At 32.9% G+C, this 13,723-nt stretch overlaps 1 protein-coding gene and 1 long non-coding RNA gene across 2 annotated transcripts; both read left to right on the top strand.

Moving 5' to 3' along the window:
- The first annotated feature begins 5,259 nt into the window (after positions 1-5,259).
- LOC129907034 (uncharacterized) lies at positions 5,260-6,200 on the top strand. The gene is made up of 2 exons (XR_008770920.1): positions 5,260-5,804; positions 5,899-6,200. It is a non-coding gene; the product is annotated as an uncharacterized LOC129907034 (long non-coding RNA).
- Positions 6,201-12,093: 5,893 nt separating this feature from the next.
- Positions 12,094-12,861, top strand: LOC129917101 (uncharacterized). The gene has a single exon (XM_055997483.1). The coding sequence runs from the start codon at positions 12,094-12,096 to the stop codon at positions 12,859-12,861; it is 768 nt and encodes a 255-aa protein (XP_055853458.1).
- Positions 12,862-13,723: the final 862 nt, after the last annotated feature.

Raw genomic sequence — 13,723 nt, 5'->3', positions numbered from 1 at the left:
TGCGTCAGAAAAATAAGCTTGTAAAACATTTTTAAAATTTAAGCAAAAATCTAATCTATCCCACAAACATAAAAAGCAGTAATATTTGGTAAACCCCGATTTGTTGGCGATAAAATAGTGTTGCAATTTATTTTTAAATCACCACAAATTTTCCATCGATGCTCCGAGTACTTTATTTTATCTAACAGAAGTCTTTTCTAGTTTAGTTGAATGAGCTATTGGAATCAGAGAACAGAGTATCACCGATTTTTCATCGGCCATCGTTCGTGAATAATTGAATTTCATTCCTAATAGCTAAATTGCGTAATATCAGTCGTAGAAAAATTTGTGGGTTATTAGAGAAGACCATATCGTTTGGTATTCAGAATTTCAAGTTTCCTGCTTTTCGCTTTTCTCTCATCGAGTTCCTACTTGAAATATTATACTCTTCAGAAGCCAACTAAAGAGTTGTAGTAATTTGATGACGATCGAGCCAGCTTTCCCACTCTGATAAGACTGTATTATATTATAGGTATTATGTACAGAAAAGCATTGCGATTTGGTTTCTTTTTTGTTTGCTTCAGTTCAGTTACGTTGTTTTCATTTAGGTAAATCAGGTCATCAACTTCGGAATCCTGTTCTTCAAGAACAAAGTCCTCCCCCAGTGACTCTCTATTAACTATAATGTTGTTCAACACTGTAAAAGATAATGTATTGAAGATTGAAGCTTTTTTATGACAACGTGTTTCAGAATGTGGAATTTTTCTTTTAGCCTCCTAAACGCTCGTGGAACTATGAACGTAGTTATACCTCTTCTCCATAGGAGTTAGGTAGACATTATCACGGAAAGAAACCAGAAGCAAGGTTGTAAGTGGATAAGCTGAGTCACCCCAAAATATGATCAAAACCTACTACAACCCCTGGATTCTACTTTAGTTTCTTTCTGATTGGGCCATTTTGCAAACGTTAGCATCATGACAGCTTCTGAAATAACTACAAAAAACCGTCAATAATCTTTTGTTTGATATAGAAAATTGCCTATGAAAGAAAAGACAAAAAACATTTTACCTAAAGATTTCTCGAACATATTTCTTTTTTGTTAAAGTAGCTTACTTTGTCACAAGAAGGAGCGAGAAAAGGAATGTGTAAACACAACCTATAACTTTGAGCATTGGATTTGCTCTGAGATTCTTAAAACCTTCCATAATTTCATTTATATTTGATGGCCATATTTTTATAAAAAAAGAATTTTTAGGAATTATTTTAGCATTTTTTTTTTAATTTTATTTATTTTCTTTTTGATTTTTTTACATTTATTTAGTGACTCTTTTAAGCTAAGCAGGCCTGCAAACTAAGCAGAAAAACCATTGTACTAACGCAGATTTTTGACGTTTATGCAAACACCCTTGTGGCCTAGTTCATCTTGATCTGCATTTCTCCACCACCAAATTCATTAATACAATCGCCGGCAGGAACTCCTTATCCTTTAGTACGAAATAATATCTCTGAAACCTTATTTACAGAAATCTCTGAAACAGACAATTTGAAGGTGTCCAACATACAATTCAAAGTCCGCTAGCAAAATTCGGAAGGCATTTTATGAAGAAATTCTACTAGATACAACAATCACAACCACAATTGGTGCCAGATCCAGAAAACATGAGACCAAACCACTTTAAAATTTTTAATTGCATTTCGGAAGAAACTGGGTTTTAGGAATTTAAGCTGAAATAGATTAAATACCTGCAATACTTTTTTGTTTTAGCTTTTATAGAATTTAAATGAAACTTAATAATAACAGTTTTGGAATTTGGTTTTCTTTATTTTTTAAGGTATTCTCTATAATTTTAATGCTGTTTCTGAGGAGCTCCTTGCACTAAGCGTAATTTTCCTGGAATGCAGTTTAGTTGTGATGAAGCCACATTGACTCTCCATCAGGTTCCATTAATCCAAATTCCATCCATTTCGTTTTGTCTTTCAACAAAAGTAATAAAAGTTAGGATGTTTGTGCCTAAAATAAGATTTACTGTCTTCAAAGTACCTACCACTAGATGGTGTAAGCAAATAAGATTTCAGTGGAAATGCTTCGTCTCCTATCTGGTTTTCTTTTTTTCGTCTTTTTCTATTTTTACTGCCGCAAGTCTCCAGTGTTATCATGAAGGCCTTTCATTTAACATCCAGGGTTTCTTAAGTACCTTCATATGATTTACTAAACTCTCCCACAAGATTCAAAATTAAAGACATTTTATATGACATGACTTAATGTTGGGATGTAATTAAATTGTAATGTTCACACTAAATTACACACAAAAGCCTTAATCAGTTTTAGGCAAACAATATCTTAATTATTGAAATTACCCATACGTTTGATTTAATCATCCATAAACGATTGGGCCATCAATCTTTTATGTGATGGCTGTTAAATCATAGAGAAGACAAAAAAAAGATAAAATATCATTCTGCAAAAAAAAAAACCAAACCGATTACACAACTTGAAGTGAATAAACAGAAATGAATATAATTATTACTGACTCTGTGTACCTACTTACACTGTGTCTGCTTGTGCCTATTAAATTATAAATTAATAAACGCTGAATGAGCAATTGAAAAGTAATTACTGTTGGTAAGTACAAGCTATTGTTTGTTGGCAGAGCATCAGGTACATTTACAGAGTTTGTTTAAGCCAAACAAAAAGGTGTCAGTGGTCAAGAGGCGTATAACTTAAGTGTTGTCAAAGAAAATAGTTGATTGTTGATTCTTCGAAGATGCTCAACTGTCTGACAATAAACTGGGTTAAGCGACATCAATTACATGTTTGAACTTTAAGTTTATGTACATAAAGTACACAAACCACCTTTAATAAAACAAATACCTAGAAAAAAGTTATGGGATTTCCTCTTGTCATGGTCCACTAATGAAGTAGTTTCGATGTGGTAACAATTTCCGTTTTGATTCAGAGATAACAATTAAATAATTACAAGTGCGATGGAAACTATATGGAATTTTTTTTTTCATTCATAACAAAAAAAAAAAGTTACAAAATACCGGGAGTAAAGTGCATTTTTACTTGTTATTTGTTTAGATTTAGTAGAATATCATCTTATACATCCTGGTACGAAAACAGATGAACTAATATAATTGTAAAATATTCGCAGACATGGTTCCGTGGATTTAACAGTATTTAGGTACTCGCAGTTATCGAGAAGAATGAAAATCACATCGTACTGAAATTTCAGCAGTTTTCCTTTGGATGCTTTTGTCAAAAGAATTATAAGGAGTAGCATATTACTGGTAGTCGAAGCTTTTTAAGTTTGTAATGTAAGCTACCTCCGGTCCAGTTGATTTAAGAGGGTAATATTTGCTGATGATTTCTGCTATTTCCTCAGCATTACTTAATTGAGACTCGACTTGATTTGGTTTTTTTCCACAGCAAAAGCTCTGCAGACTGGCTGTGAAATTTTCTTCAAAGTATTTGACAAAAGCGATCTCTTCATTGACTAATGATGTGTTCTCTATTCTATATTGGGTTTCTTTAGATTTTGTTCAACCATGTGATAAATAAATTGATATTCTTTCACATCCTAGGAAAGTAATTTATCGAAAACTTCTTTTTGCAGTTGATATCATTCACCAGACGTACATTTTTAAGGTTATTTTTTCTCTCTTGATAATAATATCATAAACGTGCCGAATTTCTGGAGCCAGATGGAAGAATGAAGATGCTTTTGTTTTTAAAATTTTAAGGGATTCAACATTCCCTTTGAAGGAATGTTGTACCGGATTCGTTTTTCTTTTTTTATTTTACTTATGGCAATGTTCTCTTGAGTTTCTTTTTCAATTTGACCAGTAAAAGAACTTGAATACAGATAGGTATTAACAGATAAAAATTTTCTCAAGAATATTAATCCCAAACATCTCGAAAGCTTTTAAAAGGTGAAATCTCTTCTGAACTTCATAAGCAAAACTACAATGAAAAAAAAATATTTGAAATTATTATTCTAGTATGTATGTATTATATTATTTATATGAAATATATGATGACTACAAGCTGCTCCTTTTGTGAGACCGGTATTAGCAGCCTAACTAAGTGTCGAAATTCATACTACGAATCATTCCACTGCTCCACTAATTCAAAAACGTCTTCGAAAATTTTTTTCCAATCCCTTTATCTAGTTTGGAAACGCCCAGCAATTTTTTAAAAACTATCTGAGACAAGTACTGGAACTCGATCCTTTTTAATATTTCCTGTTGTCAACATTTTTCCATCTCAATGCACCACCAGAGGATACTTTGGTTTTAAAGATTCTCCAAAGCTGGAATTGATCTCGAGTCTTGCTTTTTTTTCGTGCTCCACGAATTATTGTTGGTATCCTTCTCATTAATGCTTGCACTATTTACTTCTACATTTATAATTTATTTCTTATTTGCTGTTCTCGGGGACTCGACTATAAATAGATGGGTATAATGATTGAATTTATGGCCTTCGATCGTTTGGATATATTTTCGATATCTTCGTCACAAAACCAAACAACAATCATCAATAACTAGACGAAATAAGATAAGTTTTTGTGGTGCAATATCTCTTCCTTAGCTGTCCTTTAATAATTGTCCACAGGTTTTTATTCGGATTGATTTCATGGGAGTTATCAGGCAAATCCAGAACTTTTTCCTTTTAGACTTTTTCTCATGACACTTGGTCCTTAGACCTCAACTTTTTTCCAATTGTCCACTGTCCATTCCTTATTATTTTTAGCACAATTTTGTCTTTTCTCTCATTTTATCGTTCAACAACTAATTTTTCAAAGGATTTGTTTTTGTTGTCTATCGTGATATCGTAGAAACTTTAAATTTTACACGGTGATAGGACTTGTGGTGTATACAAAGGAAAAAACCGAAAATTTGAGATTTTCAATTCAGGGGGTGGGGCAACCGCCCATTTCTGCTAAATTTTTATCAAATATTATAGAGCACTTCTGATTATCGTAGAATCTTGAAATTTGGTAGAATGGTAGAGCTGGTAGTTTATTCTTTTCAATTCATTTCCTCTATATTAAAGAATAAATAAATTCGTAACACCCTATAATAAGTTATTGCAAAAAGATGAAGTTGTTTGTATTATTAATTTCTTAATCTGTAAAAACCCAATGACCAACAAAAAGCAAAGAACACAAACGACCATCAAAATCAGTCTTATCATCTTCTCAACTCGGTATGAATGAATATTTAAATCGATCGGAAGTCTAGAACAGTAGAACTTCTATCTTTTGTCTATTAAATACATTCAAAAATAGGTGATTATGCTATACGTATGTTATCATTGGTGCCAGGCCATCGAAAAAGGCTAAGAATATCAGAGGGATCCCAATGGTAATATTCCTAGTTTAAAATTGGAATTTACATCCTACCAAATATAAATACCCATCGCATTTGGAATTTTTTCCCTGTCATCCTGTTTACGCAAAAAGAATTTAAAAAATTTCAAATCCATTACATTTTAGTTATTTTGCTAGGAAAAAAATGTGAATCCCACAAAATAAAATTCCAATGATTCATACAAACCAGCATAAGAATTTGTGAGCGGATGTGATGATGAAACTGCAAAAACAATATGGTACACAAAATAATGTGTATAAAAGCTTACGAGATCAATCAGTTTACTAACAGTTGCAAGTTCAATTTTCAAGCATCACAAAATAAAATCAGAATTAAAAATGATTTTCATCAAATTTATTTATATTTTTGCATTGATCGCACTAAGTTTCGCTCGACCGGCAATTGAAACTGATAATTCTAAATTAAATAATCCAATTGTTGAATATGTTGATGTAAGTTTTATTATTATTTTTTTTTTTTTTTCAAATAGAAACGAATTAAATTAAAAGGTTCAACTTATTAATAAAATTGTTTCCTTTTTTTTAGAAATCTATGGGAGATGAAGACTTTTACAGTGTGACGACAACACACAAAGAACTCAAAACGCATAACTGTGAATTAAGACCTCGAATTGAAGATGGAGAGACAAAATATTATGAAGTCTGTGATTATTTTATAATAGAATTTTAGTTAGTGAAATAAGTAATTTAATTTATATAAAATTAAAAGATTTAGGGAAATTTATTGTGATAATAATTTGAAGCTGAGTTTTTCATAAGTGTTTGAGAATGTGAAGAAAATATGTGTTATAAATGATTAGTCTAGTAAAACTATTTGTCTAATTTTTATGAACAGAGTTTTTTGTGCAAAAAATATCATTTTCGTGGTTTAATGTTCGAGTGCTTTATCGGATCAAAGCAATGGTAAATTGTGGAGAAGCATAAGATCAAAATAAGTCTATTTCGTTTCGAAATGGAAGCCACAAACGATATGTCAAGAGAACAATCAAAATTTTATTGATATGAATTTGAACCCAAACTTTAGAACTTGGTACACTTTTACATCTCAGTACTTTTTGTGCCAGCATAATTTCAACATAGGAGAACTTGGCTCTTTTTTTAACAGTAATGTTTTTGTTGTGATTTCACTACTTTTTGCAAGGTATGGCTGTAGAATTGAAAATCTCTATATTTGATGAAAATTCAGTGAAAATGGGCGGTTACCACGCCCGCCCCCTGCACAGTGTGGCCAATCACGAATCTAGCTGGACAAAATTAATAACTCGCGTTAAATCGACTTTTTTTCTAAACAGTTTTAAACAAATGAATGTGAATAGATAAAATTCTATAAAAAAGAAAGATTTTTTAAAAAGAAATCTTTAATTTCTGCAAAAAGTGGGTTAAAATAGTGATGAAGAAAATGCATTTTTGAATTTATGATTCCGTAAACATATTCTTATGGATATACTTAATTATTTAAAAAAAACGCTTGAAAAATCTCAATAAATAAAAACTCTATTGCTATTCACGAAAAAAGAGAGGCAGAATAATTAGGTTTTATTAAGAAATAGAACTTTTTCACACGTTTTTGCCAGGTGACATACATACAAACTTCCACAGCGTTTTTAGTCGTCAACCAAACTCAAGCGAAAAATAGAATACTTTGTATTATCTCCATCCAACTGTTGACAAGAACCAACTTTCAAGCTTAGCTTACGATAATCCGAGATGAAAACAAAAAAACCAAACATGAATTACAGTTACCCATTGTATTGAGAAGCTCTGCTCATGATTTAAAATCATGTAGCTAAACTTTTTTTTTTTCTATTTTGTCCAGTCAGATTGGCGAATTACCACACTGTGCCCTGGATTGAAATTCTTAAATTTTCACACTATACTATGAATACTTGAGCGTTCGGTATAAGGGTTTTTCGAGAACCAAATTCCTAAGTGGAAAAACTATTTCAAAGTATGTAATAAAAAAAGACATATTTTGACACTAGATGGCGCTCCAAGAGGGTTAAAGTTTTTTCTCATTTAAAATAGGTATATGTTGATTGTTGACTTATGAGGTCATTTTATTAGGAAAAATGTTTGATAAGGTTCTAGTCTACATTAAACACCGTTTTATGTTAATATGCGTTAGGCCAGTCATTATGTCGGAATAAACGGCTTAGAAATGCAAAATGACCGAGAAAGCTAAATTTAGGATATGTTGTAGAGGATGCTTAAAAAAGCTTAACTTGAAGTTTTCGACAAAGATTTCCTATGAGCTTTTTCCGCCATTTTGAAAAAAAGGATAAAATTGTTTTTTTTTTTTGACAATAACTCGGCTATCAGACGAGATGCGAAAATTTTACAAGAAGCTTTTTTGTAGCTTTTAACGAGTTCTACAATTCATGCATACACATTTTTTGTGTATCATGAACCGTTTTCGAGATATCGATTAAAAAAGTCAAAAATTTAGGACATGCCATTTGTTTTTTGACATAATCTATTTTTGGGTGATGAATATCGAAAAAATTATTAAAATAATATTTGTAGACCACATTCCGACCTACAATGTCGTATTTTTATATTTTTTTTTTGGACACAAATTACGACTTCCAGCCGGCCGCACAGTCGTATAGTCCGCGCCCACCGCCAAGCAATCCACCCGTTCGGTTGTAAAAAAATCAATCATTCATAATAACTTGTTATATGATTTTTGCTTTAACCCTCGTAGTGGGGCTAGTTCACAAACTCTTTCAACTTCAATTTGCCCATATTTTAATTTATAATTTACAGCTTTCTTCATTTTTTTTTACAACCAAATCGGAAGCTGTCAATAAACAACAAGGACCATTATAAGAGTTGGAGTTGCACAATGATCAAAACAAGGACCATTCTTTTTTAACATCTTCACCTTGGACCATCCTTGGTTTGTTTATATCTATCTTCCTGTTTATTGATGATTGATTTTCATTCGCCAAGTCTAGATACCCGAAGAGTCGAATCGCCTATATGACGCCTGTTAGATTTCTATCAGCGTTTGCCCTTTAAAATAAAATCTGCCAAATCGGAATTAGTGTGGCAGAAGCACTTCAGTCAATCTTCCCAAAGGAGTGCAGGTTACAGCAAAACTGATGTCAAATGTGAGGGGAGATTAAAAAGTTGGCGGAATGAAGGGGCTGGAGAAGTCGTCGGTCGAGGCAATTTTTTTCAAGCTGTGATCAAGATCTTGACAAAATAAGGACAAAACCCCGCAGATTACACTGTGCTACAAAATAAAAAAAAAATCATGTGTGCAATTCACACGTGGTAGAAGTGAAACCTTAAAAAATCATTTTTCTTGCAAAAAAACAAAAAAATCGAAAAAGTCTATCTTTTTTTATTCTATCACCTTTAAATCCACCCACCTATAATAAATTTTATATCACCCAAAAGCTTATTGTTTCAGCTCAAAATATTTATATCTGTTGAAGATAGAGATTTTATACTTTGTTATAAAATACTTTGTTTATTTAATATAATCATGTTGTATTGTTTTTATATGTTTGTTTAATGAAAATAAATTTATGATTACTGTTCAGAATCTTAATATATCAGGTTATGGGCCTTATCACGAAATAAATACAAAATTATAAGGCAATTTGTATTAAAGAAAAAGATGTCTGAAATGAAATACAATATTGAAAAGCTTCGGGGAACCGAAAATTTTGAAGACTGGAAGTTTTCTGTTGAAGCTTATTTCCAAATGAAGGGGCTTTGGAAGGCTGTTTCTGATGAAAGTGAGAAGGATGCAGCAAAGCTCTTAAATGCGAAATCGGAGCTTATATTGCTTGTTGAACGATCCATTTATCCTCATATAAGGCATTGCAAAAGTGCTAAAGAAATTTGGGAATCTCTCCAGAAAATTTTTGAAGATTCTGGTCTTGTGAGGAGAGTTGGGCTTATTCAGAAGTTTTGTTCTACGAAACTGAAAGATTTTTCTTCCGTAGATGCGTACGTTAACGAAGTGTTAAATACAGCAGACAAGCTCAGGTCTATAGGTCTTAAACTAGATGAAGAATGGGTAGGGTCTATGCTTATGGCTGGTCTCCCCGATGAATACAAGCCTATGATAATGGGAATCCAAAGCTCTGGGATTTCTATTACTGGGGATAGCATTAAAACTAAGTTGCTTCAAGATGTTAAAATGGATGCGAGCCATGACACTGCTTTTGTTGGCAAGAATAAGAAAAACTTTGGGAACAAGAATTTTAAAGGTCCTAAATGTTACAACTGCAACGAATTTGGGCATATTGCTACTAAATGTCCAAAAAAGAATAAGAACCATCAAGAAAAGAAGACTGCGATGTTAAGCTGTTTTTCAGTCACAGCTCTTGAAAAAGATGAATGGTATTTCAATTCGGGAGCATCAGCTCATATGTGCTCAAATAGTGCATATTTTTCAAGTAAGATGGAAAATCTTAATTCTGAGGTAATTGTTGCAAATAATTCGAAAATGCAAGTCCAAGGTATAGGTACAGTAGAAATGAATGTATCAATTGGAAAATTCAAAGAAAGTGAGGTTGAATTTTTGGAGGTGCTTCACGTTCCTGACCTATGCATAAACCTTTTATCTGTCTCGAAAATTGTTCAGAACGGTCTTTCAGTCATTTTTTCCAAGAATGGATGTCTAGTTAAAGACCAAAGAGGTGCTATAGTTGCAACTGCAACTTTAGTGAACAATATGTTTCGACTCAACAGGCCAACCAACCAGAGTGCATATGTTACGAAAAATTCAGCTTCAAACCTCGAACTTTGGCATAAGCGTGTAGGACATCCAAGTATTGAAACCACAAAAGTTATGATTCCGAAAGCAGTGCAGAATATTGATTGCGATAGTTCAAAAATCAATTGCATTACATGTATCAAAGGTAAAATGGCACGCCAGCCATTTAAGTCAATTGGTACTAGAGCAGAATCAATATTAGAACTTGTACATACAGATCTTTGTGGTCCACTTGAACACAAATCAATTGGTGGTTCACAGTACATGCTTCTTTTCATTGATGACTTTTCAAGAAAAGTCTTTGCATTTTTCATTAAAAGCAAGACTGAGGTAGCGGAGAAATTCCTTGAGTTCAAAAACTTTGTAGAGAATCAGACTGGTAAAAAAATTAAGGCCATAAGAAGCGACAATGGCAAAGAATACTGCAATTTTAAGATGAAGAAAATATTAACAGATGCAGGTATTCAACATCAAACAACGGTTCCATATTCTCCACAGCAAAATGGGTTGGCAGAAAGAATGAATAGAACCATCATCGAAAAAGCTCGTTGTCTTCTCATCGATTCTGGCTTACACAAACGTTTTTGGGCTGAAGCTGCAAATACGGCAGTTTATTTAACAAACAGAACACCTTGTAAAGGTACAAAAGAAAAAACACCTGAAGAAGTTTGGAGTGGGAAGAAGAGTGAATCTGCAACACCTTAAAGTTTTCGGTTGTCAAGCAGTAATTCATATTCCCAAAGAAAAGCGAATGAAACTCGATGCCAAGGGAAAAGAAGTAATTTTTGTCGGATACTCAACACACTCGAAATCATATCGCTTTTATGATACCAAGATAAGAGAAGTCATTACAAGTCGAGATGCAGTTTTCCATGAGCAAATTTTTCCAAAGGATGGTAAGACAAATGATACATCTTATTGTGATATTTTTACAGGATGTGATTCAGTGGGGAATGAAAATGAAGATTCATCAGAAGATATTAGTAATGAATTATCAATCCAGATAAGTGATGTTAGTGAAAATTCATCAGAAGATACTAGTGATGAAATACCAATCCAAATAAGTGACGATTCGACTAGTGAAAATAGCTTTTCTGATGCACAAAATGATTTCATCGATGAAGAATCTCCAGAAAGAATCATATCTGAAGAAATATCCGAAGAAGCAATAAGACGATCTACGAGAATAACAAATCCACCAGAAAGATACGGTTATCTATCCTACATGGCTAGCGACAGTGAAGAAGACCCAAAAACAGTCACTGAAGCAATGAAAAGTGAACATATGTCTGAGTGGAAAAAAGCAATGAACGATGAATATGCAGCTCTTATGAAAAACGATACTTGGGAATTAGTTCCATTACCAAAAGGAAAGAAAGCCATAAATTCCAAGTGGACATTCAAGACAAAAAAAGATGCAAGTGGTAATGTTGAAAAATATAAAGCTAGATTGGTCGTAAAGGGTTATTCGCAACGTCAAGGGATCGATTATCAAGAAACATTCTCTCCAGTCGTAAGGTACACGTCCATAAGGGTACTTTTAAGCTTGGCTGTACGCTATGATTTGGATATTGATCAAATGGACGTTGTGACTGCCTTCCTACAAAGCGAACTTGACGAAGAAGTTTACATGAATCTACCAGAAGGTTTTGATAATGTTCAAAATAAAGTATGTAAACTCAAGAAATCACTGTGGTCTCAAACAAGCAAGCAGGGTTTGGAACAAGAAATTGGACGAAACATTGAAACAAATTGGGCTTTTACAATCAAAAACCGATCCATGCATCTATTACAAGACGAAAAGTAAAGACAAGACTTTTGTCGCCATTTACGTTGACGACATACTGATTTTTACCAACAACAAAAATGAAAAAAGAATAATCAAAGAAAATTTGGCTTGGCATGCAAATAACACGCAATCGAGAAGAGGGAAAGTTGTGGATAGACCAACGGACGTACTTAAAGAACATCCTCAAGCGTTTTAATATGGAGGATTGTAATCCGGTGTCCACACCCCTAGATATCAATCAGAAACTCATCAAAGAAACATGTCAACCAAGTAAAGAAGAAACTGATTATATGAAAACCGTTCCATACCAAGAAGCAATCGGCAGCATTTTATATGCAGCACAAGTAAGTCGCCCAGATTTATCTTTTGCAGTGGGGGCTTTATTAAGATTTAATAGCAATCCTTCAAAATCCCACTGGGGAGCGGTTAAACGACTTTTTCGTTATATAAAAGGAACACTAGACTATAAACTGGAATACTCTCGTGACAATGAAGGATGTCTAGAAGGTTTTTCGGATGCTGACTGGGCTAGTGACTCCGATGACAGAAAATCTACTACTGGTTACCTCTTTAAATACCAAGGGGGACCTATTTCATGGAATGCAAAGAAACAACCTACTGTCGCTCTCTCCACCACAGAGGCTGAGTATATGGCTTTAGCCTCAACATCTCAAGAAGCGCTTTGGCTTCAATCTTTATTGCGAGAACTCATAAATTGGAATCAAGAACTAATATTACAATGTGATAACAAGAGTGCAATAAACCTCTCTAAAAATAACATATATCATGCACGTTCAAAACACATTGATATAAGGCATCATTTCGTTCGAGATCTTGTTGAAGAAAAGAAATTAAAAGTAACATATTTGAAAACTGAAGCGATGCCTGCAGACGTGATGACTAAAGGACTTCCTGCAACAAAACACAACAACTGTTGTAGATTTATAGGTTTTTTAAAAGTATAAAAATCTAGTGGGGGTGTTGAAGTTAGAGATTTTATACTTTGTTATAAAATACTTTGTTTATTTAATATAATCATGTTGTATTGTTTTTATATGTTTGTTTAATGAAAATAAATTTATGATTACTGTTCAGAATCTTAATATATCAATATCGACCATGTCTCAATCAATTTTTTCATCAAAAAAAGTACAAAAATCAATCTTTTTTCTCCCATTAAATCTATTTTTTACCGACTTCCAAAAAGGAGGAGGTATTCAATTCGTCTGTATTTTTTTTTTTTTATGTTTGTTACCGCATAACTTTAGACTGATAATTTTGATAATTCTTTTTGTATTGGAAAGCTGGTGGCTGCAGTGTGGTCCCATTTCAATTTCGTTCATTTTTAGCCATAGGAACTATTTTAAAAACCATAAAACCCAGTTTTGATCCATGGATGTCGGTTTTGTTTTTTTGCTAAAAATGATTATTTAAATGACAACCTATGATAAAATATGATCTGAAAGCTTATTTCACTTTTTATAAGACGTATCAATCATATTTCTACCATGCCTACAAAAAAAGTAAGATTTTTTTAAATCCAACCATGTCGATATTTCAAACTGAGATAACGGTAATTCTTACACTGGTGGCTGGTCATCGGCAACAGATCTCTACAGGTGTTTTGAGGTATTATAAAATTTCAATTTAAGATTGTGTAACTTGTAGAGCACCTACCGTTATGTGTGATATATCAAATAAAAGGTTATGTTATCAGCATGCATATTACAGTAAAATCAAATTTGTGTGTGCACTAGATCAAAAGATATAACGTGTGTAGAAAAAGAACATCTTTGTACCGTTATCTCCGAATTTTGAATATGAAAT

The sequence above is a fragment of the Episyrphus balteatus genome, chromosome 1, assembly GCF_945859705.1.
Source record: "Episyrphus balteatus chromosome 1, idEpiBalt1.1, whole genome shotgun sequence".
Taxonomy (NCBI): Eukaryota; Metazoa; Arthropoda; class Insecta; order Diptera; family Syrphidae; genus Episyrphus; species Episyrphus balteatus.
This window is presented reverse-complemented; position numbering and strand designations above follow the sequence as displayed.

Excerpts from the sequence above, each read along its gene's own strand:
- LOC129917101 (XM_055997483.1), top strand. The coding sequence starts at position 12,094 with ATGGAGGATTGTAATCCGGTGTCCACACCCCTAGATATCAATCAGAAA.